Source organism: Mchenga conophoros, linkage group LG1 (genome assembly GCF_057382185.1).
Source record: "Mchenga conophoros isolate Kocher_MC1m ecotype Shallow Benthic linkage group LG1, M_conophoros_male_GT1.1, whole genome shotgun sequence".
NCBI classification, from domain to species: Eukaryota; Metazoa; Chordata; class Actinopteri; order Cichliformes; family Cichlidae; genus Mchenga; species Mchenga conophoros.
The window spans coordinates 29,666,402-29,691,190 of record NC_140526.1 but is presented as its reverse complement, the minus strand read 5'-3'; the positions used below and the strand labels follow the sequence as shown (position 1 = coordinate 29,691,190).

Sequence of the window (24,789 nt, the reverse complement as noted above, 5' to 3'; positions counted from 1 at the left end):
GGTGGCTGCTTAAACTCCAGGGGTCCAGAATCAGCTGAGGACTGGGACCTAGCCTCTGGGGAAGCCCTGGAGCGGCAAACTGTGCCAAAGGCGGCTGAACTACAAAAAGCACCTTGAGGTAAAATTATACTTTCTCCCTGCATGGAGTGAGTGTGTGAGACCACTATTACTGGAGCCAGAGTTACGGGTAGCGGGGGCACTGGAGCTACTGGGGCCTGCGCTACAGGCGGCACTGGAGCTACTGGGGCCTGCGCTACAGGCGGCACTGGAGCTACTGGGGCCTGCGCTACAGGCGGCACTGGAGCTACTGGGGCCTGCGCTACAGGCGGCACTGGAGCTACTGGGGCCTGCGCTACAGGCGGCACTGGAGCTACTGGGGCCTGCGCTACAGGCGGCACTGGAGCTACTGGGGCCTGCGCTACAGGCGGCACTGGAGCTACTGGGGCCTGCGCTACAGGCGGCACTGGAGCTACTGGGGCCTGCGCTACAGGCGGCACTGGAGCTACTGGGGCCTGCGCTACAGGCGGCACTGGAGCTACTGGGGCCTGCGCTACAGGCGGCACTGGAGCTACTGGGGGAGGCTGCGGGGCAGCTAACCGAGCTGAGGGAGGCTGCGGGGCAGGTGACACTGGGAGCTGAGCTGAGCTGCTGGAGACACAGGTGACGCTGGTGTACTGGGGTGAAGGCAACGAGGATGCAGTCCCTCTCTTAAGGGAGGATGGAATGATTTAGTGATAAGGCTTGATGGGAACAGATGCTGATGCTGAGAATACCAGGCAGCGAGGGCTTCCAGGAGGGTAGCTGACTCTACCGTGCCTGGACCGCCCATGCCAAACAGTTCGAAGCATATCCTGGCTCTCAGAGCTGTTATTAGTTGTTTTAATCTGTTAATGTCCAAAAAACCAGCTGTGCAGAGGGTGGAAGACAAAAAGTTGTCAAAAAAGACCACCTGAAGGAGTCTCTTGGGGGTGTCCTCAGCGTGGATTACTTCCCGGCAGTAATTCCACAACTGCGTGAGATACTGAGACCGTGAGTCCGCAGGATCCATTTGATGGTTGCGTCGTTCTGTCATGGTTGGCTGTGTGGCAGGCGGGCAAGCAGGAGTGGTGGATCCAAAATGCAGGACTCAGACACAGAAGTTCAACTTAAAGCGCAGCTTTATTGCTAGAAAACCTCTTACTAACTAAACTCACCAAAGGACAACAAAAACGCTGGTGGACTAAAACACTGAAGCAGAAATACTGAACTGGAGCTAGAGCTGGAAACAAAACACTGGTAACACGGAGGCAAAACACACACAGCTTGTTGAGGGTACGACGCAACACTGACTCAGAGAAACACAGGGACTAAATACACTGGGAAGTAACGAGGAGAATGAGACACAGAAGGAGGGCACAGCTGGGGGAAATTAGAACTGACGAGACAAGCAAAGCAGGACACATTCACATAAGACACGGACCTACAAAGTAAAACAGGAAGGATCACACAGAGATGCGAACTTGACACAGTGGAGACAGCAACTAAGAAAAACAGAGACATAAACCATAAGGCAGAGGACTCTAAGAACCGAGAGACACAGAGGGGAACTCAAACATGCAGACACAGACTTACACAGAACAGAGGGGACACAGAGAAACATGAAGGGCAAGGGATCGAAACTAGAAACCATAGAAACTCACACCAAGTACAATAATACAAAAATCACAATGAACTAAAACGCTGGGTCAGGAGACCCAGGACCCTGACAATGGCCTGTATTTGTATAGCGCTTTACTAGTCCCTAAGGACCCCAAAGCGCTTTACACATCCAGTCACCCACCCATTCACACACTGGTGATGGCAGCTATATTGTAGCCATAGCTGCCCTGGGGCGCACTGACAGAGGCAAGGCTACCGGACACTGGTGCCACCGGGCCCTCTGACCACCATCAGTAGGCAACGGGTGAAGTGTCTTGCCCAAGGACACAACGACCGAGACTGTCCAAGCCGGGGCTCAAACCGGCAACCTTCCGATTACAAGGCGAACTCCCAACTCTTGAGCCACAATCGAAAATGTATCTCAACTCCTAAACGAGATACATGGATACAGACAGAACAAAGTTTTCCACCCACCCCTGTATCCATTATTTACTATTCCGATGTCCTGGCTAAACTGGGAGCCCTGATGCGAGTACAACGCATGTGAAATTAGAAAATGTGAAGTAGGACATACATTTTGGACTTTTAAGTCTTACAGCTTGTCCTACTGATAAAGACCTCCCCCATGGCCATCCACAATACACCAAAGTAATTAAATTACACATTTCTGTAATTTTATACATTTACTTCATACAGTTTAAAAAAAGAAATTTACTACAGCAGCATTTCTTTATCATGTAGAGAAACTAAGACAAACAGTGGATGTTGCTCTTCTTTGTCTTTGTCCAGCTGACATAAGATCAAAGTGTGCTGCGATAGATTATCAGATCGTGTTGTTAACCTTTTTGATTAAACTGCTGTTAAAATAGTTACCATTCAATATTACACCAACAAAACTGATACTGACTCACAGTTCAGAGCAACTGACCGCTGAGCTCTAACAAGCTGCAAGTATTGAATAACTCACAGCGATATCAGAGATATTAGAAGAAAGAAACATGACACTTGAGCAAGATAGCAAGATCGCGGCAGTCCCAACCCTGGTGCCAAAAGAAAAAAATAACACCTTTACAATAATCGAGCTAGGAAGCCTGTGAGCCCAGTCATGCTGCTGCACTGGCACTGCACAGGTTAGTAGTTTTGATGATGAGCATTACTGCACTGGAGAGGTAGGTGAGAGTAGGTATCATTTTTCTTGGATTAATTGCATCCACTGTGTCATTAAGTGAATTTAGCACGGCATTTGTTTGGTGCTCTAGTGAAGTAAGCAAGAGCACTGATCATGTTGGCAACATGAATGGAGTAGCACTCTGCACACGAGCAAACTATAATAGACTGGAAAAAACAAATGCTTTTAGAGGTCCAGCATGAGGGCAGCATGGTGGCATGGGCGTTAGCACTGTTGCCCCACAGCAGGAAAGCCCTGGGTTTAAATCTGCTTATCTGTCTGGAGTTTATATGTTCTACCCATGTTTGTGTGGGTTTTTTCTATAGGTAATCTGGCTTCCACCCACTTAGGGACTTAGATCAATTGGTGGGAGTTTGAGCCTGAGTAGCTGTCTATTGCTCTGTGATAGGCTGGTACTGCGTGTCCCGCCTCTTGCCCAATGGATAAGCAGAAGAGGATAACTGGCTGGGTTTTGGAACAAAGTCAACAAATGTTTGAGCATCTTTTTAATCAGATTTCTCTGATGATTCTGCACCTGCATATTTTATGTCCTGATGACCGTGGATCTCGCTTTAGGGCTTTAAAATAAATGCCCAAATAAGTGCCTGAGGATGTTACCAACATAGCTGAAGAGTGGTGAGGCGAGCTTCTACTTCTGTTTAAAACATGTTTTTTTGTGACCCTTAATAAATGAAACATTACCTACATGAGACTCAAAGCTAAAAGGTAGACGGTGTTTGCAGTTAAGGAGCTCAAACTTATATGCATCCATTTGTCACTTATCTTGTTTGTAGCAAAAACAGAGAACGCCTTCCATTAATTACACATCCCTGATGTATTCATTAACATAATTATAACATGACAGTTCGTACAGGGATAATTATACAGTGAAGGGGTGGAGCTCAAGAGCCAGGGGCAGAATTAGCCCGTTTTCCTTCAGTTCACAGTGAGGTCAGCAGCCACCGCAGCCCCGAAGTCAAGGGCCAAAAGAAAAAAGAAAATACCATCCTCCGCTGCTCGCTGTGCATAGGATCCTTTCATTGTCTTCATGACTCTGAATCGGGACAAAGGAAAACAATTAGAACAGGAGGCTGTGCCTGGCTGTTTTCAGATGGGAAAACCAAAAAAGAGGTGGAAGAGAAACATGGTAGGTTTCTGGACTAGTCCTGCCAGCAGCAACTCTCCCACCCCAACCCCTGCACTGAATCCTTCCATTGTATCCAAACCACAAATCCCACACTTTGCCTGGAAAAGCAGAGAGGAGCCTTGACTGAAATATACATTGGAATTTTTTTTAGGAGGGGTGTATGGGAATGCCCAAAACTTTTACAAAGCCTTTATTCAGTTAAACAAATAAAAGTTTAAAACTAAGATACTGTTACTGTGTTTTTGTGCTAAGATATCTATTTCAAACTTCCAACACTGGAGAAGTTTTTAAGTGGTGCGGTGCTTCTTCTTCTTCTTTTTCCTCAGGAGTGTTGCAACTTTGTAATCAACCCCTCTTTACTTTTCAGGCTAAAGTTAATTACAGGTTTCAGCAAGCAGCCTGAAGAGGTTCAGGGTCAAAACAAAAATGCCTGACTGCCTGAGCCGAGCGATGTCCCGCTGCTGCTTCTGCTTCTTCGACCGAAACTCGGGAAAGGTTATCGTTTTTTAACACCCTTCTGACGTATACGTTACTTTTTCATCTCACTTCTCCAGCTCTTTGACCTTTTCTCAGATATGAGTTTCCATAAATAATTGTGTTGTTGGAAGTCTCAAACAGGATGCCGTTACGCTATAAACACAAAACTTTCGCCTACCAGAGTCGGTTGGGGCCTGAGTGCCCTGCTGTGGTTTGTTGTGTAATCTCTCAGTTATGCACTTTATTTTCTTACCACTGGCACTGTGACGCCTTTCACTGTTTTCCATTGCTGCTGGTGCTTTCAAAGCGAGAAGATAGCTGAAACTTGGATATGATTTACACAGTCTGAACGCATTTTTAAAGAACATGTTGCGTATGTGTAATGGGACTGTATGTACGCATGGAGACGCACGATCTGATATCCTCGTGTCGGTGTTGGAGACATAACAAAACAAGCATTTCAGTATGGTTACAATGAGCCGAGGTACATTGATCCACCAGCTTTTTAGATCATTTACCATCTCTTTAGCAAATGGAGTTGGTTCACATGTCTCTGTATGATCTACAGCAACTAGAGCCTAGAGTTACTTGAATAAAGGTTTGGTGGATTTTCCATACTACCAAAAAGCAACTGTATTTACATTGCTCTGCCAAAGTCTTGAGCCACTGCTCATTTCTTTACATTTTTAAAGGAAAATGGGCAATTTATTAAAACATTTGCCAACATAACTGGAAATACAGTGTATAAGTAACATTTATTCAGGAACAGTTCTCGTGTTTCTTGAAGGACATTCGAAGCTCTTCTTTGGATGTTTCTGCCTTTTGTTCTGTTCTCTGTCAAGATGATCCCACACTGCTTCAATAATCTTGAGGTCCAGCTCTGGGGAGGCCAGTCCATGACTCATAGTGTTCCTCTGTGTGTTTTTCTATCCAGGTTCACTTTTACTGCATTGGCGGTGCGTTTGGGGTCCCTTCATGATTCCATCAACTTTCAAATGAAATGACAGAGCCTCCACAGTGTTTTTCAGATGGCTGTAGACGCTCACTGTTGTACCTCTCTCCTGACCTCCTTTGTACATATTGGTGATGAAATGAACCAGTCATTTTAGATTTGTATTCATTTCTATGAGGTCCTGTGTCAAGTTTTTGCTGGATTTTTCCCTGGTTGGACACAACAGTTACTGTTCATCTGCTGTTTTTAGGCCACTTCTTCTTTTGTCCTACACTTGTCCAGTTTCTGTAAGTTTTTAAGGACACACTGCACACCATGCTAAGATAAGTCAAGTTTTCAAGACATTTATAATCTGGACAAAATATAATATCTGCTGACAAATGAATGGAGTTTTAAACCACGGCAGCTAAAAGATCAGACATACAGTACAAATCACCAATCATTGGAGTGGGTACGTATCTGTCTTGATGCATGCTCAATCATCCAGGTAAGGAAATCCCAAAAGTTGATCTGGATGTAACGCTTTCAGGGGGAGAAACGTTTCGTCACTCATCCAAGTGACTTCTTCAGTCTCAGCTGACTGCAGTTTTCCCCAATCCTATAAACAGTACATTTACAGAATGACTGAAACTAGCCCACTGGCGAACAACGTGCTGTGAGATCAGTTTCTTGATCATTAATATGCAAATTTTCATGACCATTGATCAGCAACACTGATCAAAGAATCAACTTTTTGGGAGTGTGAATTATCTGTTCTGCTCTGGTTAAAAACAAACAAAAAAACAGACGAAATATCTGCCACTGTAAAATCTAATTAGTTCCCAGAACTTAAAAAAAAAACTATGCAAAATCGTTGCCTCCAAAAAACGAAAACTTATATAAGGTTTATCTGGTATGCTTATACATTTATTAATAGTCCCCTTTTTCTTCTCAGCGGACTTCTCTATTGTGTTTGTGCATACTTACATTATTAGTATGATTACATTGTATGTGTTCAGCTTCCTCCATGAAAACAAGAAACTACAAACCTGGAATGTTTCTCCATTGTTAGCTTGCTGAGTTTTTAGCATCACTTGAAATGTATGCAGGAAGCAGACCTGTGGTTTTGAGGGCAAGACCTTTTGATGAGTTACTTACCATCGCGTGAAGACAGAAGCTGATGTGGAAGTCTCTTAAATGTCAATTGTTTCTAATATTCAACAGGGGGTGGAGGACTACCATGGCTCCGCAGAGAAGTCTGATGGTATTGAAGTCTATGGGATAATGACCTCATGCCAAAGCAGGGTGTGCATTAGGTTGGGCTACCTTGTAGTTAACAGTTCACATCGTATGAGTGTGGCGTGTCTTCAGTATGAAGGTCAGGTCCACAGCTCCTTCATCAGACCTCAATTCAAAACACCAAGATGGAAATGACAATGACTAACAAGCTCAGAGGCTTCAAGACAGAATTTTACTTACCAGTCGATGGTGTTTCAGTGGCTCTGTGCATCTTTTATGTAAAGTCGATTGCACTGAAGGAAGAGGCGTGCTTGTTTGGTTGTTGAGTTCAAACATTAACAACCTTTCTCAGGAATGAGTTACTCACCTTTAATGGATCCTATTAATGACAATGTTATAAACCTGCATGTGCATACAAGTCAAGCAAGCCAGCCAAAGCTCAGGTACAAGCACTCAAGAACATGATGGAAACATTCACTTCATACAAAGACTTTATTGACAATGTGTGTGTGGCATACTTTTCAATGGAATTGCTAAATCATGAGAGTTTCATATTTATGTTTGCGAAACGACGCTGAGAATCTGTAATGTATATATAGAGGCAAAAGTGCATATTCTTGTTCCTTTTTATTTTGTTCATGTACACATTACACTATACATAAATAATTGCATTGTAAAAATGACTCAAATATTTACAAGTATAATATATTTTATATAATATATAAATTTTATATTAAATCTAGGTAGATTACAATTAGGATACTGGACCAGGACGCTTCCTGTGAGTCTATGAGCGTGTGTGTGCGTGCTATCTGTGGTTATTGAGCAGCACCTCCAGCCAGCAGGGGCAGGAAGTGATGAACTGTCTGGAGTAGCAGGGCCCCCATCCTTTTGCAAAACTGATGCGAACACTGTGGGGGTCCCAGGGCCCCTCCTGGCTCTCGGGCTTTACGCTGTGCTCTGCCATCCAGCTGGAGCACTCATAATCGAACACCTTGAGAGAAAAGCCCGGCATCACCCTCTTCACGTTTAGCCTTCGAGCACTGGGCGGGTCCAGAGTGGGCGAGTGAACAAACACCGGGTGCTGGCTGCGATTGTACACCCAAACTCCGTCCGGCTCGCGACTCAGAACGATGCCGAAACCAATTTTACTGCGTATCTGCTGCACACTGCTGCTGCTGCTCCCTCCGTGCCTGTGATGTCCGTGATGACCTAACAAGCTGTGGCTCCCTGGGTCGTCACGCCGGCTATGGTAGGCGTTGGCTTGGAGTTGGCTAAGACAGAGGCCAGTGCCCTGAGGTAGGTCATAGAAGATGCTGAGTGAGGGCTCGTAGGCTGGATAAAGGCGACCCACGCGTGTGCGCTGCTCCCAGTAAGCAACACTACACCAGTGAGAGCGATGTCCGCCAGAGGTCACCGAGCCGATGGAGGTACCAGTGTCTGAAGAGGAAAGGAAAGGAAGTGAATGAGGTAATGGTCGTAGCAGTAAAGTGTATTTAATTTTTCTATCAGTGTGAGATGATATAAAAGACATTTTAGCTGCTGAGCACAAGTAAACAACATCAGAATATCATAAATGGATCTTTATATTGCTATCCCTGAAATCTGTTCTGACTCATCAATAAAAGGAATAATGGGAAGTAGCTATCAGTCGATCTACTTCACTTTTTAAGTTGATGGTCGTCAATTTGTGTGAACCTTGTGTGTTAAAATCTTGTTTAAGTACAACCTCTTCACTCAAAATATATCAGACTAACACAACTACAGCAGGTTTCACGCGGCCACAGAAAACATGCCTGTTTTGAAAGCAGGAAATCACTTTCTAGGAAGTGGAGAAAGGCTTTATTTTAGCACAGTTTGATGTGTGAAAATGCACCCACAGTTCATTAGACTGGACTTCTTCTGGAAATCTACATTGTAACTCACGATGCAACTTCCCGAGAAATGTTACCACACTTCGGGTCAATGCAGCCCGCAATTGCTGAATGGCGTGAATGGTTACAGCATACGGTTAAAAGGGGCTTACCTAAGTTACCACATCTCAGTACTATAGAACATTTATTTGCTTTGACTGAGCTCTAGAGGAAGGACCGTGATGATAGAGGGGACCATCTCAAATTCCTTGTGCTTCCTTGAATGCTGTTATTTTGTTTCTAGTTTGTCTTTCATGTAAAATTAGCATTCTCTGGATGTCCTAAATGCATCTCTTGGATTGTTTCCTCTTTTGTAACAATTAAAAAAAAGAACACATGGACATGAGTGTTGACCACGGTCTCCCTCCCCTGATAAATGATAAACAAAATGTCCCAATACTCGATGCTGTAAATGATTCACATCATTTTTATACCCATTCAGCTGCATGGATGCATGCTCTTCCCTTTAGTTAGTCGCCTGTTGCGGTATTTTGAAAAGGGGGTTAAAACTGTTAACTCCACTGACATCTCCTCACTGTCACCCTCTGCAAGCCTCTTTCAGGCCCGGAGTTAAAGAGGAGGTTTTAGAGCGGGGTGTCTGGGGTGGAAAGCATTCAGCTCTCTGTCAACCTAGCGCAAGCCCATGAACCCTTGACCCCCCAGCCCTCATGCTATCAGCTCACATTAACTCCCACACAGAGTGATGCCATTATTTTGCTCCAGAGACTCTATTGACACAGAAGATTTAAAGACCCATGTGCCTGTGGCCCCATTCCTTTCATATTCCAGCGAAAAAACCCTCGACTTCATTTACCAGGGGCCAAAATGGCGGCAGCCTTTCTCCCAATGGCGGGTTGCTTTAAAAGAAGAAAGTGAAACGAGGGCCGAGATCTTTTTTGTGTTTATGCCCCGGCCATTTTCATTTCAGGGGTTTCAGAGAAGAAGGGTTGGTAAATGTAGAAGAGATGTGAGTGGTTGCACACGAGCACAAACATACACAGAAAATGATGAGACAGGGCCTCACACATGCCCACGTACGCACACAAATTGAGCCCTCTGATCCAAACAGTATGACTGTAACACACACACACAAAATTGCACTTCTCATCTGAGGCCCACGTGTGTCATTAGTGAATTCCAGGCTGGCAACTCCTGCGGACTGCAGTTTTTACAGCTCTCCAATAAGAGAGCGGGCTGCACGGCTAGCTAGGATCTCTCTCTTTCTCCCACTCTATCTCTTCGTGGCTCGCTCACGCACACACAAACACACACTTTTACAAGCCATGCTCTTCCCTGTAATAAGGCAACGCAAACATGTCTGGGGAAACACAGGGAGACTTTATGAGCTCACGATCAACTTAATTCCCAAAGAAGACTTAAAACAAACTGGAACTTTTAAGGTTTTCTTTCAAAAGGCACGGCACACTTTAATTTCAATCATATGATGAATGATGGGGCAAATAATATGGTTTTAAAGGCTGGCTTTTTTACGTTTCAGACACCCTCAGTATTCATAGCTGGATAGTATATTGGAAATAGAAACATAAGAGGCAGCAGCTAGAAGACATGAGCACTCATAAGAATTTAGATCTCCTCCTGCTCTCTTTATTTATGGTCTCATGCACGCCTGAAGTGTGCTTGTGCAGACTTTATTAAATTTAAGAATGACTGACCTGCTGTAAAGTTCAAAACACTAGATCAAAATTTCCACCAGCATTTTGACAGCGAGGCATGTTTAATGTTTCTGGCAGAGTCCTCGGTGTCATCACGCTCGGCCTGGCTATCATCCAAGTAAAGGTGTAACCAGCTTGTGTGAGAACGATGAAGGAGGGAGGGAGGAGGAGGAGGGCAACTGACTTCTTCAATGGAATTTTTAAAGAGGGGTTGAAGCTGGAGGTTATCAGCATGTTTATATTCAACTGGAGGAAGTCAAAAAGCTGTGTGTGTGTGTGTGTCTGTGGGACTTTGTTGGTGTGCATGCATGCCCGCATCTGTACGTGGGCTGGCAGCAATTACAAAGTCCTGCAAGCATTTAAGCCAACCTCTATTTAACAGCCCTGTTTACCAATTAGATAAGTAGCTTTTGTTATTTCATTTCAAAATCGCTGTCTCTTAGTGCCAATCTCACCGAGACGCCCACTGAACTTTAGGGGTTGAACAAAGGTGGGAATATACACGACAACAAGCTGCAACTTTACTGCACAAACAAAGTAAAAGGCAGTGGCAATCAAAGTTCAGAGGTCAGACAGTCAGTTTCCTGCCGGATGCTCACAGATTGTTAAACCTGGACTTCAAACGAGGACGCCAGCACTCATCTTTTATCTCACATTTCCGCATCTCTCTGTTTTCCCTCCTGTAACAATGTTGGGAATATGATGTGACGCTCCCTCAGCAGACAAAATGATGCATAAAAGCTTAATTGGTTATGAACATATTTTGGGTCTTGCATATGTGAAGCAAACACGCTAATAAGCTGGCTGTTTACATGTCTATAGCTGTAAAGCTACTTTAACTTCCTCCAAACTTCCTGCTTTGTTTTCTCTTACTCCAGTCTGAACAGTGGAGGCTTCCTCCTCCAAACTGTAACCTGGAGAGAAGAGAGGAATAAAGCTGTGCAGGAAAAGACGGGAAGCAGAGGAGTAAAAAAGAGAGAGACAGAGGAAAAGGGAGACTGGGTAGACTGAAAGAGGGAGCGGGGGAACGAGAGGGAGCGAGAACCTGCCAAGCATAACCAGCATCCAAGGAAAAAATGAAGAGAGAGAAAGAGACTGTGAGAAAGAGAGGGAGGGAGGGAGACCCTCGTCTTTCATCCAGTGCCAAGGATTAGATTCCCCTCCAGTTATTAGACTCTTCCACTGTGCTGAAAGAAGTGGGTGGGTTGGGAAGGGGGCGGGCAGGGATGAGGAGGGAGTGTGAGGGGGACAGAGGGACGAGAAGGGAGGATAGAATTTATCTACTGACCATCGTCGGTTGCCTTTAAAATGCTTTGTTTTGATTCAACTTAATGCCAAAATCCTAAAAGAGTAGAAATAAAATCAAATAAGGTGGGGGAAAAACAGAGAAAAAGTGAGAGGGAGAAAGAGAGAGAGACACCCCTCCCTGCCTACAAATGGTAGATTCTATGTTGTTTGAGACAACTATCATTACAGGGAAAAAACTTCAATCCAGCAAGCCACATTTAAGCTGGCGTCTCGACTATCTCTACCATCAGCGGGCTGCCTTATCGCCAGACGTGGCCTTTACAGTCGAACACAGTGGGGCTCTTGCTCACACACGCGCACAAACACGCATTCCTGCACACACACACTCATTCCTTCTCCCTCTTTTTTTTTCCATTGTGAAGTGGATCTGTGTGATGGAGCGGTGTGTGACTGGAGATGTCTCGTGTTTAACGGCACAAGAGACACAAACCTGGCCTCGCCAGCTGGAGACGTCCTTTGGACCGACCCGACTGAGCTGAAGTAAAGTTACAGTGTGTCCCTGTAAAATTCCTAGGGAGAAGTGCTCGGAGGCGGTTTAGAAAGGAAGAGCGAAAGTAACGAGCTTCCTGCATTTCTGCTGCTACTTCAAAGTGCCAAACAACTCGAGCCAAGGAATGTCTCAGGTTTTGCATACAACTCGCATCCTGGACAACTCCACTGTCGCGTTTATGCCATCACCTTGGCCATAAAAAAAAAAATTGTGAAAGTAAATGGCTTACACACAGTTGGCTTTGCAAGATGATCTCATCTGTGGTCAGTTTTTACCTTTTTATTCCCATTGTGCTTCTCCTATACATGCAACTGTGCGTGCACCTACAGAGCCACCAGAGATACATACGCAGGTGTCATCACCACTAAAGACTTAGAGTCTTAAATCTGGCTTGCTTAAGACAATGCATAGTTTAAAGTGCACAAATGACTCAAAGAAAGATGATTAACGTCTGAACGGAGGCACGAAAAGCAGACGCAGGGCTGCTTCAGAGCTCGGTAGTTGACAACTCTCCCCTCCCAACACATTCCTGGACAGGCCCTCTTCCTCAACACTTCCTCCCCCCCACCCACCCTCCCCTCAGCCAGTCACAGGGGTCAAGTTGACAAGTCTCTCATTGAGCCTCACGTGGTCCGACTATATGGCCTTCACTCCTCACAACATAATTACACGCGTTTATTGGTGGAATAGATCCATTTGTTCCACTATGAAGAATTAGTTATGGAATTCCACTAAAATGTAATTTGGGAGAATTATCAGAATGTGAAACTCCAGCTCAGACGTGCACGCGGGAGTGTGGACCGAAAGCGAGGTGACACGAGGGCCTGCAGTCGTTTAGCGGAGGGCGACGTGTGCAAGAGCACATTTACTATTTCTCGTCATTCGGTCATCAAAATCAAATGATGACAAATGCTGTCAAAAGTGATTTCCAAAGCGGGGTGAACAGGCGGCTACAAGTCCTGAAAATACCTACAAATATTAATTAACGTGCGTCTTAGCTCAGGGTTGCCTTTGGAGCTCACGGTGCTGCCGACAGTTTCTTACATTTCATAGAGTCAGAGTCTGTCGACATCTGCAAAGAATCTTTAGGTTCAGCAGCATGGCAGGATTCCATTAAAAGCCAAATTGCGAGTTGGCAAAAACTCTGAGGGAACAACGGAAAGCCACAGCCAGTCCTGTAATTTAAACCTTATTTTAAATTGTGATTGCCTGACAACATGGGCTGAAAGAGAGGAGAGCAAGACTACGAGAGCAAAAAGCAAGCAGAAGAACTGTGGAAAAGCAACAGCAGAGATGGATCTTCAGTAAGGGCAGGAAGGGAGCAAGAGCAGAAGAGATAATGAAAGCGAGGAGAAAAGGTTTTTGTGAACAATGAAACAACAACCTTTGCTTAATCACCAGGATGGCTACAAATATGTAACGTCTTCTTAGTGTATGAACTTGGAAGCCTGCTGATTCACTTTGCTTCATTTAGAAATGTCTGCGAGATGCATCTGCACGCGGCGTTTAAACATATGCACACTACTGCCGCATCTATCATAATGAAAAAGAAAATCAAGAAAACACAACCCGCTCAAGCAATCTATTCTAGGCGCAGGGACCTCAGATGCTCACATACGCTATAATTCATGTTGGCTGCTTTTGGGGGGCATCTTCGCCCCAACAGGCGATGTGACGCACGTGACGTGTCAAAACTAGAGCTTCGGACACTCAGTGAGTACAGATTTTACAGCTTTTTGATTACATTTGAGACAGAGCCAGAAGAAATGAAATCTTTTTTAAAAGTTGGAAAGTATTAAACCCCTCTATTTTTTTTCTATAGGGAAATAAAATAAGGGAACCTGGAGGGTTTGGTAAGTGTGGCTGACATGTTCTGGGTCTGCTATCAGAAAGTCCATCTATACAAAGCATTAACCCTTTATAGCCCTTTATATATATATATATATATATATATATATATATATATATATATATATATATATATATATATATATACAAGAATTTCACTCGCATGTGCTGTACCAATGTACCTGCACATGTGATGTGACAATAAAAAGTGATTTGATTTGATATATATTTTTTTTTTTTCTGTTGCTTTTTAAGATTTGTTTGCTATCCTGAAAAATCTGAAATCTAACTTTACTCTTATTTGTTACTTTTCTTTCAGATGTTAACCTGGTCTGTGCTTTGGTTTAAGCCACAAAAGGGCAAAGTTATAGGAAGAGCACTGCAGAATTAAACTGCAAAATAAAAACCACGAAAAGTTTAATGATGGTGCTCTCCAACTGAGAGAAATGCCACATCCAGAACTTGTCAGCTCTTCCAGATATTCCCTTCACTGCTGTATTTTCTCTGGGAGCAGGGCTGTAATAACATGGCATTCAGTCCAAAATGTGTTAAAAAAAAAAGAAAAAAAAAGGTCACAAACACAATAAACTGAGCAAGTTGTGTGCTGCGTCCTCACCCATGCGGCTGCTTGTAGTGAAAAAGAGGCGCAGTGGAAAATATTTGAGGAAATGGCAAATGGTTAATGGGCCGGCACTTGATGTTGAATTCCATAGTCTAATGTGTCTCAGTCAGGCATAGGAGCAAGTGCTGTACGCGTGCCAGCAAACAGACTGGAGATTCAGGTCACCAGGAGGACCCATTCAGGCGGCGGCAGAGGGATTCTCACCGGACACGGCAGAATGCAGGTGTTTATTTTGTGTCTTTGAACAATTCATCAAGCATCTGAAAGTGATAACATTTTTTGTTTTGTTTAATCTAGGTATCTAATTTAATATTCTACTTCTGAGAGTAAAGCCTTTACTTGAGAGCAGCATCGCTTTGGTGGGCGAATTCCCCAAAACCTTCTGAGCTAAACGTAGCATGGGAGCACTGTCAAAACTCTTAAAACTGCCTGCTTCCAAACTTCCAAGAATGTCAGTTCCACTCCACGTTTCTTAAGTATTAACGGCGATATGTTCAAACATGTATCACATGTCACTCCCAAGAGTCAGACCCCCTCCTCCCCTTATCCCCCACCTACTCCTTTTACTCGGAGACCCCGCTCCCCCTCACCTTCCCAATTTCCCAACATTCCTAGGCCGTGCCACATCAGTCAAAGGGCCAATTCATGGGGTTAATGCTGCTGTGAGTGCAGACAGGGCTTTGAGACAGGATGTTTGGCTGATACCTCGCTCTGCTTAACCAAACAAGCCCCCAAAATATGATTACTGAGGGCAAAAAGGGACCAGTCCTCTTGTCTTACCTCATTTCATCCAGGCCATACTAATGTCCTCTAAGTATCATTGCCTTACTTGTTTCCACATGTTCAAAAGCCAAGGGGCTAATGACAAGAAGACGAGCAAATGTTTGACATGCACAAGAATGTCATATGGTGAAAGATGGCAAAGAAATCACAAACTCTTGGCACTGTTTAGCTACACTCTCAGTTGCGTCAAATGTACATGAATCTGCATATGGCACACTTGACAATGTGGTGAGTAACATACACAGTGCTCACTGAAATGCTAGTAAAACGAGCTTGTTATACTCATTACACACCAGGAGGACAAGAAAGCAGCTGAAACACAACATCTATGCCAAAAATATAACATTTATCCCAAGGCTGAATGTAAGTATTTACATTTTATGATACATTTTATGTTACGTGCTGAAAATGTGAGTAAGATGCATCTGCACGCAGTGTTTAAACATGCGCGTGAAGCAGCACGAAATAAACTAAAGAAAGAGTCGACAACAGTCAGCCTAAATAAAATTATGAGAATTGAGATAATCGCAAATTCAGTTAATTTCAATTCAATTGTATCTATATAGCACAAAATCACACCAACAGTCTCCTTAAGGTACGTCATATTGTAGGGTAAAGACTCTACAATAAGACAGAGAAAAACCCAACAATCAAACAGTCTCCTCTGACCAAGCACTTGGCGACAGTGGGGAGGAAAAATACATTTGTTTGTATTTTAACTTACTAATAAAGGTTTTCCAAATGAGCTACACCTATAAAATCCTTACTTTTTTTGGCTATGTGATGGTGTGATGACAGGGGACCGCTTATTAATAATATGAAACCTCATTCTGCAATTCTGCATGACTTTAGTGCATCAGAATTAGCTGCTAACACCAAATGCTAGAGTTTATGTGCTAGAGTCAACATGGTAACAGTTAGCATGTTGTTACGCTGCGAGTTTTAACATGATGGCCAGAAACTGTCTTGATGTCATCTGATTCGTGTTTGGATGGGAATGTCACTTAGCTCTGTTTTTATCCAGTAAATGGCACGTCCTGACTGCTGATTGACGCCGGAGAAGCTACACTCAGCTCTCTATTTATTGCCTTTCTCAGTATTTAAAAAGCAGGTTTGCAAGTTGTTATTCGATGTATGGAAATCTGCAACTAGTGTTGGGATTATCATAGTTATACAATTATATTACACCATGAATTAAATTTAATCAGATGCATTTACCTTTGGCGAGAAAAATGAAACTCTTTGTACAGCGTTACTACATTAGAGTTTACAAAAGACTTACATACAGTGCAGGAGCACATTTTATTTTTGTTTTTAAACTAAAGCCAGACAACAAATGTGTTCCAACTAATTTGCAACACCATCAAGTGTAGGTCTTTGTTTCTAGATGTACTACATTAGTTTGGGAGTATACGTTTAACTGCTTCCCCCCTCAGATAGATTTTTTGTTTTCCAGTTTTACAAGAAAAGGATGGATGCATTGTGAAATCAGCACTTTTAAACAAACCACAAACAGAACTCATTGCCCAGGGTTCTCACATACAACAGCGAAGATTACGACAATAATGTACAATCAGCCCTCTGTTATCGAGACCTTTAAAAAAAAATTGTTTTTTTAACTGCTACAGTAATTCAAATAAGTTATACGTTTAAATTTTGATAGCTGTTTTTGATTGGCCGCTCATCTTGCCTATGAAACCAATGAGCACTGCTCTAAGAAACCATGAATCTGTCCAGCCAACTATGCCAAAGCAGGTAACCATCAGGTACCAAGTCTATTATTGTTAGAAATCAAACAATATTTTTTCCCTGAAATCAGAAAAGGCTCTAACATTTCTGTGCAGATGCTGTCAATACTAAATTCCTCCATATCAAACTTTAGAACACAGCTACAGCTTGTAGAAGCTAACCTGTACAGCTGACACAAATGTGCTAATGTAATCGGGTCATAAATTACATATTGTTATAATTACATAAAATGTGTTCGAAACCCCAAACTGTTCCTGGTATATCTGACTTTTAGGACTTCCAAGCCTGTAGTTATCTTCATTATTCTTATCCTTTTCTTCTTCTTTGGTGCAACCCTATAAATTTGGGGTACCCCTTCGGGCTTTTCCCCTTTTCTTCGATTCCCCTGTGGGAGAGGTCAGTTTCATTTCTTTTCCAACACTAATTATATTTTTATCCACCCTGATGTTTCTGATTGTGTGTTTTTGGTTCATTATTGTCATAATTACGCCTGTCTTTTTTAGATGCTGTGAATATGTGGTACGTGTGTGCGGCGTATGTGTATAGGCAATGCTAATGCTAGCATGAACAGATAAGCCTTGCTAGCTTGTTAGTTGGCGTGGGTTGAGCTAACTCTCGTCCTATTTATATTTGGTTATAGGAGCTGAAGTGGGCACGTTTTTTACTTGGAGGTCTTTCAGTGTCAGACACAATGCAGGAACAGACCGGTTACACTACCACCTTAACTTTTAATGTCAGCTCAGGCTAATAAGACCTCTTTGTTTTTTAGTTTGACCCATTGGCTATGCTAAGTGGAAGCGATTTATTAGTCTCATCCACATTAGGACCAAATTTCATTACGTTTCCAAACTGACAGCCACAACACTGTCCGTGCGTGAAAAAGCAAATTTCATTCCAAGCTACAAGAGAAAAACTTACAGTCAGAAGAATCAGAGAAAAGCCAGCACACACCTTCAAGTACAGTACTCAGCAGGCCTGTTCAGTTATACATCGATTTTAAAGGTACAAAGAGGAAAAATCCCCCCCAACAAATCGCGTGATTGGTGAAAGCGTGTGTGTGTGTTTGCCCTGATAGAACCCCTATGCGAGTATTTTGAGACGATCTTATCACCGAGTCAGACAGAAATTCCTCCCTGTCTCTCTCCCTGTCATACACACACAACACACACAAGCAGCTGAACGGCACATTTCGTTGGAGTCACAGGGGGACGATCCCAGCAGATATAAGTCTACTAAACCTCCAGCAGAAACACTCTTTTTCAAGGCAGATCTGTTTGTTGTGGTTTAAAGGGAACGTTAACTGATTGAATGATAAAAGAGGCCAGGGCAAAGGTATGTATGGACCACACCCTGCTGTTGCACTTTTTTTTAAAGCTGTGAGTACACAGCTGGTTTTTAAAGGAATGAAAAAAGATGCTAAAGTGCCAAAGCACATGTCCAATGCTTGTTTTTGTCCTAAAAAAAACACTGCAAGCTTTAGATGATATGCCAAAGGATTGCCTGCACAATAAAAGAGATTAATTTGCACTCTTGAAAGATCTTACCAACATCAAGGGGTTTTTTCGGGGGGAGGTTGTGACAGCTACGCTCATTCTGATACATGTTTAAGTAGGCTTCGCGTTCAGCTCACTTCCTGTTATTCACCCAGCTTGTAGCTCAAAACAGGAGTCCTCTAACCTGTCAGAGCTAACAACAAAAGCTACATGCAGATTTCTTGGCTGCCTCTGTTTACCCAAGTCTCACTCCTACTCATGCCTCTTGGCCTCCGCTCTGGTTCTCGGCTCCAGAGTGCTGGGGTGGGGGGCAGGGGATCAGAGACCACACACACACACACACACACACACACACACGCACACACACACACACACACACACACACACACACGCTAACTTGTCTATACACTCGACACACCACATGTTGTAAGGAAGCTGATACACTTCCATTCATATAGACAGGCAAACAATAGATGGTTCCCCCTCACTCATTACTCAGAAAGTCAAAAACTTGACATTTGATGGACTTCTGACCAAGTGTGGATGATTTGGGACACAGTCTGCTAAAATAAGTACACTTTCACAAATCAGATAAATTGTTTGAACTCAGAAAGTGTGCAGTGACTGTTAGTCATTGATAAACAACTGTGGATGACTTCTCCAAAACTATCCAAAAAGCAATCTTACACATTCATGATGGTGTTCAACAGAAAACTGATTTGTAGGGTGAATGCAGGTGGACAGTTTATATTATTTGCAATTAAAGCATCTTCTTGCTCGCATTTCAGCTCAAACTCTTCTGAGAGGGGTGACGTGTGCTTTGGGAGGACTGCCGACCTCAGTATTGCTAAAAAAGCTGGCTAAGGCTCTGCCCCTGGAAAACGCGCATAACAACTCAATATACTGCTTCTGCTTCCAACATCAACTTTAACTAAAGGTCTCCAGTTAACTTCTGGGCACAACAACCCCCTCCTCCAAAAAGAAAATCCTCAGTGACTCCTCATAAAGGTCAACGATACCATGGCTACACTACGCAGACTTCATAGGTTGCCCATTCACCTTTCAACACCGTCCACAAGCGAGCTCGGGGAGGCTTGATCGAGTAGGTTTGTGGGTTTCTTCTAACACTGTGAGGACCTCTCCACCCGACCCCAGCACGTAAACAAATAAAGCTCCAGTTTCATCATCTAGAGGGGGCTGTTTCCTGTCCAAAGCAGCCCTGAGCCCCTTCTCCCCCTTTACCGCATACACACACGCGCGTCCGCACACACACACAGAGCTCTACATCGCCGCCTCATCAGAGCCGCTCGGCTCCCCCGCCCCCAAAGTGCCAGCCTCTTTCCACTGCTCAATTGCAGAGAGGAATGAAGGGATTTGAGGGAAGAAAGAGGGAAAGAGGGGGATGGGTGGTTAGAGAGGCAAAAGGGGATTGAGAGTATGCACAGGGATCTTATTGCAGCTTCGTCGCAGTGAAATATTTTGCTGTGCAGAAAGCATAGACGGGGGAAAGAGAGACAGAAAGCCTACACTGCTGTGGCATCTAGATAGCGAGACCCCAGACCCCCACCGAGCCCTCCGTGCCTCTCTGACAATAGAAGCTTTATGCAGCGGAGTTTTCTGTTGCCTTTGCGGCCTTTGAAAACAGGGGAAAAGCACAACATAACACCACCAGCAAATATAATTTGGCTTTTATGTAAACATTCAGACGGGATGCCTGTCTCAAAAACTTTTTCCCCATTTGTGCTTCCAAACTTCATTGTGAGAACTTTTCCTTTCTTCAGAATCAGCTTTCTTCACCATGCACTGCAGGAAAAGCAAAAAAGCCAGCAGTTATTATGCAAGTTACTCACCTGTGTAGTCTCTTGGCATATTGAGAGGCGGATTGGAGAAGAGGGGTGGCGCAGTTTCAGTGTAAGACAGAGATGAGTCTGGGAAATGTAAGAAAAAGCAAAGGCATACAGGAGAAGTGTGAGATCCAGGTTAATTTTTTTCCCCCAACTATGATTTTGGTAATCAAGCACTCCTTGAATCCTTTATCAAACAATAAAAATCTTCTCGTCATTAAAGCTCAAGCTTCGCTGATTGTTAGACTGTCGATAGGACACCTTGGACTTTCTTTGACAGTGCACAAAATGATTAATCAATCCGTTAATCTGAAAGCATAATTGTCAGATCAATGAAACAGGGGACTGTTTTATCATAACACAACACCATCATGTGTCTCTTTCAGCACAAGTGTCTTATATCAAATAAAGTCTGTATTTTCAGATGAAAGATATAATGAACTCCTTTCCTACTTTGTTTTGTGGTGGCCATTTTTTTTCCAAACTCACCCAGTGGCTTGTGTTCATCTGAACGGGACAGAGAGTATGGAGGTGGAGGCGATTCTGTAAGAACAGCCAAAAAACATGAGGTTAAACTAAAGGTTCAATGAAGACTGCCACGCACAGTATGCACGGTTAGTTCATTACTGTTTTATTAATCATATCGTAAAGATGCATGAAGTCCACGAGGTTTTACGAGATGCACAATTATGCAAGGAGGCACACAAGAATGTAACATGTCGAACTCTGTCTGTCAGTTCAAAATTGAAGACATTTTGCTTAACACCCCCCCCCCTAAAAAGAAAAAAATCTAGAGCCTACACTCACATAAAAAGTATTTTCTCCTCAGGGAAGTCTTTAAACATACCTGTTGTTATATCAAATGGTAACACATGCAAGACCTGAATGCAGCACTGCAGATCAACTTTACACTGTGTTATTTTTCATGGGAAAATATGTTCATAAGGCTGTGTGTGTCTGTAATTTCACTTTGTATCGACATACCTTCTACCCTAGATCAAGGAAAAAACTTAAAGCGTGGGGAATATTTGCACAGCTCATATCTTGGAATTCCTTTGGAGCTTTTTAAATAAATATGCTTAATCAACACGAGTCACATTGCATCAGACCCCCAGTTAAGTATTTCACCCTAGACAATATATTTGCGTCTTTATCTGATGCACTTTTAAAAGCCTTTGCTTCGTTTTTACCCCCTGTTACTTCTTCATTATCTTTCCGTTCTTTCATACAAGCTCTCATTATGACTTTTGTGTTAAACCGGCTTTGAAAGCTCCATAATTCTGCTGCTGCTGGAATAAATCCTTCACTCCAAAGTGGACACAAGTTTGTGGCTGCGGCCCCTTTAAGAGCAGAGCCAGTAATTGCCGGAGTCCTCAGTCAGTCAGATACCCAGCGAGTCAGTCTGGCGCCAGCACTATGCAAACTGTATATTATCGGCACTCCTTAACCTAAATAACAAGAGGAGGACCTCCTTGTCAGAGGAAAAAGAGCCTAAGTGCAACTTGAGTGCGACCTCCATTTGGATGATGTGAGAAGCGCCAGAGTTTTTGCGAAAATTGAAATAAGCGTGTAACGTAATTGGAATGTGCAGAAGGACCAAAGTAATGGTTGCCCAAAGTTAAAAAAAAAAAAGAGTTATGAATAGACCATAAACCTGTAAGACAGACGATAAAACACTAGAAGAAAAAACAGACTCGCACTGTCAGCTGGAAGTGCAGCCAGTTAGACGCCTGCAAATGCATGATGAGTTCATCTGTAATAACTGCAGGAAAAGAAATGCTCGACACTTTAACAATACTGACTTTCTTCTTCAGCTGCAGGCCTCAGGCGAGCGATACATATTTGTTGGAATTCCCCATTATATTATGCTATTCGTTATACTGTAGTTATACAGGTCATCAATCTTTATATAGCATTAAATACACTTTTTTTTTATTTGCATGAGACTAACTTTCTGCAAGGCCTATCAGCTTGGAGGGGATTCTGGGGGGAGACCAGGGGCCCTCGTGAAGGTGTGTGTGATGGTTTCAGATAACTCAATCTCGAGGTTGGAATATTGGTGGATATTTCGGTGTTTAAGGCATTTATAATGGTCTTTTCTAAGGGATGATGTCTGATTAATGAGTTTGATCGATGTTCTCTGATTCCACAACCCCTATCTTCCGGTGTCAGTGTCCTTACCTGGCCCGCATAAGCGGCTGTAGTGATGAGGATTGCAGCACACCTTTGCGCTGTCCACCGCACCGAAGCTCTGGCAGTGGCACAGCGATTTGAGTCGCGCTGAGAGCGGCAGGTCGCCCCAGCGGAACAGCTTACAAAGGAGATAGTATGGAGAGATGTGATGAGCACCGAGCCGCAGCTCAGTATTCGGCACCATAACGCACTCGCCGGGTATCCCTCCTTTGGTCTCCACAGCCTTCACCAAGGCGTCCAGAGACCTCTCCTTGAGTCTCTTCAAAAAAGCGTGAGCGGTGCTCGCAAGGTCCTCCTCCAGAACCCCACGCCTCGGTGCGCACTGACAGGGGCCAGCTCCGTCTTTTCTCGCGGCCCAGTAAGAGCTCCGAGGTCTGAAATCCCATTCCCCAAACAAACAACACGTCACCGTCCTGCTGTCGCTCTCCTGTCCTCGCCGGGAGCCTCTGTGCTCCGGGACGCACATGGCACCCCGGTCATCGTCGGGCTGTTCCTCGTCCTCTCTCTCCGCGCCCTCTGTCAGGTCTCCAGCCTCCCCCGTGAGTCCCGGAGCCGTGTCGGTGTGTGTCATCGACCGCTGCTCGTGTCTGTGGAGCTTACCCGAGTGTCTGCCCCACTCACCGTTCCGCTCTCCTTCACCTCGTCTGCTTCCATCCCGCCCGTCGCTCTCGGTGACCACACGGCTTCTCCAGAGTCGCCGTACAAGACCTGGGCGTCTCGACTTGAACATACGATAACCTAAACAGTTTCGGATGAGTCCCGTCGGTCCCGTCCGCTTCTCGGGAGATGCCACATCGATTTACACTCGACGCACAAGACCGTGAGTTTGTGCACGGTGCGCACAGCGTGCGCAGCCGGTGGTCACCGTTTCCAGGCTTCCTCGCAGCATTAGAAGGTAATGATCAATCACGCATCGCGTTAAACATCACCGAACATCTGATGAGGGAGAAGGCTACATGCAGTCACTGCTCAGTGACCTGCTGTCGCCAACTCAATTAAGCCACTTCTTTCGCCTGCCCTCTCACAAAGCCGTTAACTCCCCGACACTCTGAAGGTCCCACACACAATTCACAGAACATAGTCAGACCGCCCAAAGGGCCAGGATCAGCTTACATGAACAGAAAGACCATCACAATCAGAAACTCAGAACTTTTCCAGACTTTCCAGACTAGAGCCTCTTCGATCCCTTCGTGGTTCCTTGGCTTCGAAAAATAAATCCTTGCAACACTAAAATCTCGGTTTCTGTCGCTGTGTGGGATGCAGGAACTCCGCGTCAGTGTCCCGGGACAAAGCAGAGATGATCGGACACTCCGGTGCCAAACTCCAGGACGGAATCCGTGCTGAGAAGTTGTTTTAAAGAGAGCTGGAATTACTCCACTCTCCACTCCCCTGCAGGAACTTTTCGGACGCACACACACAAACACACGCGTTCACACGTGCACACACGCTCCCGCAAACACACACGGACACAAGCTTCAGTCAAGTCAAACGGAATAAAACCTGGATTATCCAATGGTAACTTTTCAAAATAAAACATACAGCAGTTAAAACGAGAAAGTTGGGGGGGGGGGGGGGGGGGGGGATCCAAAAGCGTTTATCCACACTGTAGAGTGAGAAAGGCCAAATCCACTGCCACGGATAAGGTTTAAAAAGCGTGTCGTAGGTAAACAGAATTTTCTGTAAAACTTCCTGAAAGTAACTTGGGAGTTTTTCTTTCTTTCTTGTTTTCATTAAAGAATGCCATTATACATTTAATAGTATTATTTTTGATTGTTTGCTCTTGTGTAGACACATTTCTGGACATATATGTGCACAAATATTTGTGTCCTTTTATATTTATATGTATATTTACATTTATATCTACACCTATATCTCTATACTTATCTTAATATTTATCTGTTAATATCTCTGTTTCTACACTTCCTTTTATATGAGTGTTTGACGTTTGTTGTATATATCTTCAACTCAATTTCCTACTGGGATTAAAAGTCTCTCTGATTCTGATTCTAAAAGATACAATTTTCCGGAACTTTTACGCTTTTATTTTGAAACCAAAGTCACAGCGCCTTGGTTTTCGTTTGGTGTTGACTCTCTCTCTTTCTCTCTCTCTCTCGGGGCCCCAGAGGAAAGCTCTGGAGCCATTGGTTGATTCCCGCCATCATGTGCCAGTCTAGACACTTTGGCGGCTGGGAGCCGCAATGATTGTTGCGCAAACACGGTTTCAAGTTTCTTAACTCTTAAAGACGCATCATCCTGCTCTCCTCTGCTCAGTC

The 24,789-nt window shown here is 44.0% G+C and overlaps 1 protein-coding gene across 1 annotated transcript; it reads right to left on the bottom strand.

Annotated features, from left to right (window-relative positions):
• Positions 1–7,086: 7,086 nt before the first annotated feature.
• On the bottom strand, positions 7,087–23,975 carry LOC146583594 (SMAD family member 6-like). The gene is made up of 4 exons (XM_085274156.1): positions 22,505–23,975; positions 20,813–20,866; positions 20,330–20,407; positions 7,087–8,040 (listed from the first exon to the last, which is right to left on the bottom strand). The coding sequence occupies exons 1-4, from the start codon at positions 23,244–23,246 to the stop codon at positions 7,409–7,411; spliced, it is 1,506 nt and encodes a 501-aa protein (XP_085130282.1). The 5' UTR covers positions 23,247–23,975; the 3' UTR covers positions 7,087–7,408.
• Positions 23,976–24,789: the final 814 nt, after the last annotated feature.

What these genes read in the sequence shown, in the direction of transcription:
- LOC146583594 (XM_085274156.1), bottom strand. Translation starts at nt 23,246, where the DNA reads ATGTTCAAGTCGAGACGCCCAGGTCTTGTACGGCGACTCTGGAGAAGC. An exon ending in CAGCCGCTTATGCGGGCCAG is followed by an intron (nt 20,867 to 22,504) that starts GTAAGGACACTG and finishes CTGTTCTTACAG; the next exon opens with AATCGCCTCCACCTCCATAC. An exon ending in AGATGAACACAAGCCACTGG is followed by an intron (nt 20,408 to 20,812) that starts GTGAGTTTGGAA and finishes TACATTTCCCAG; the next exon opens with ACTCATCTCTGTCTTACACT.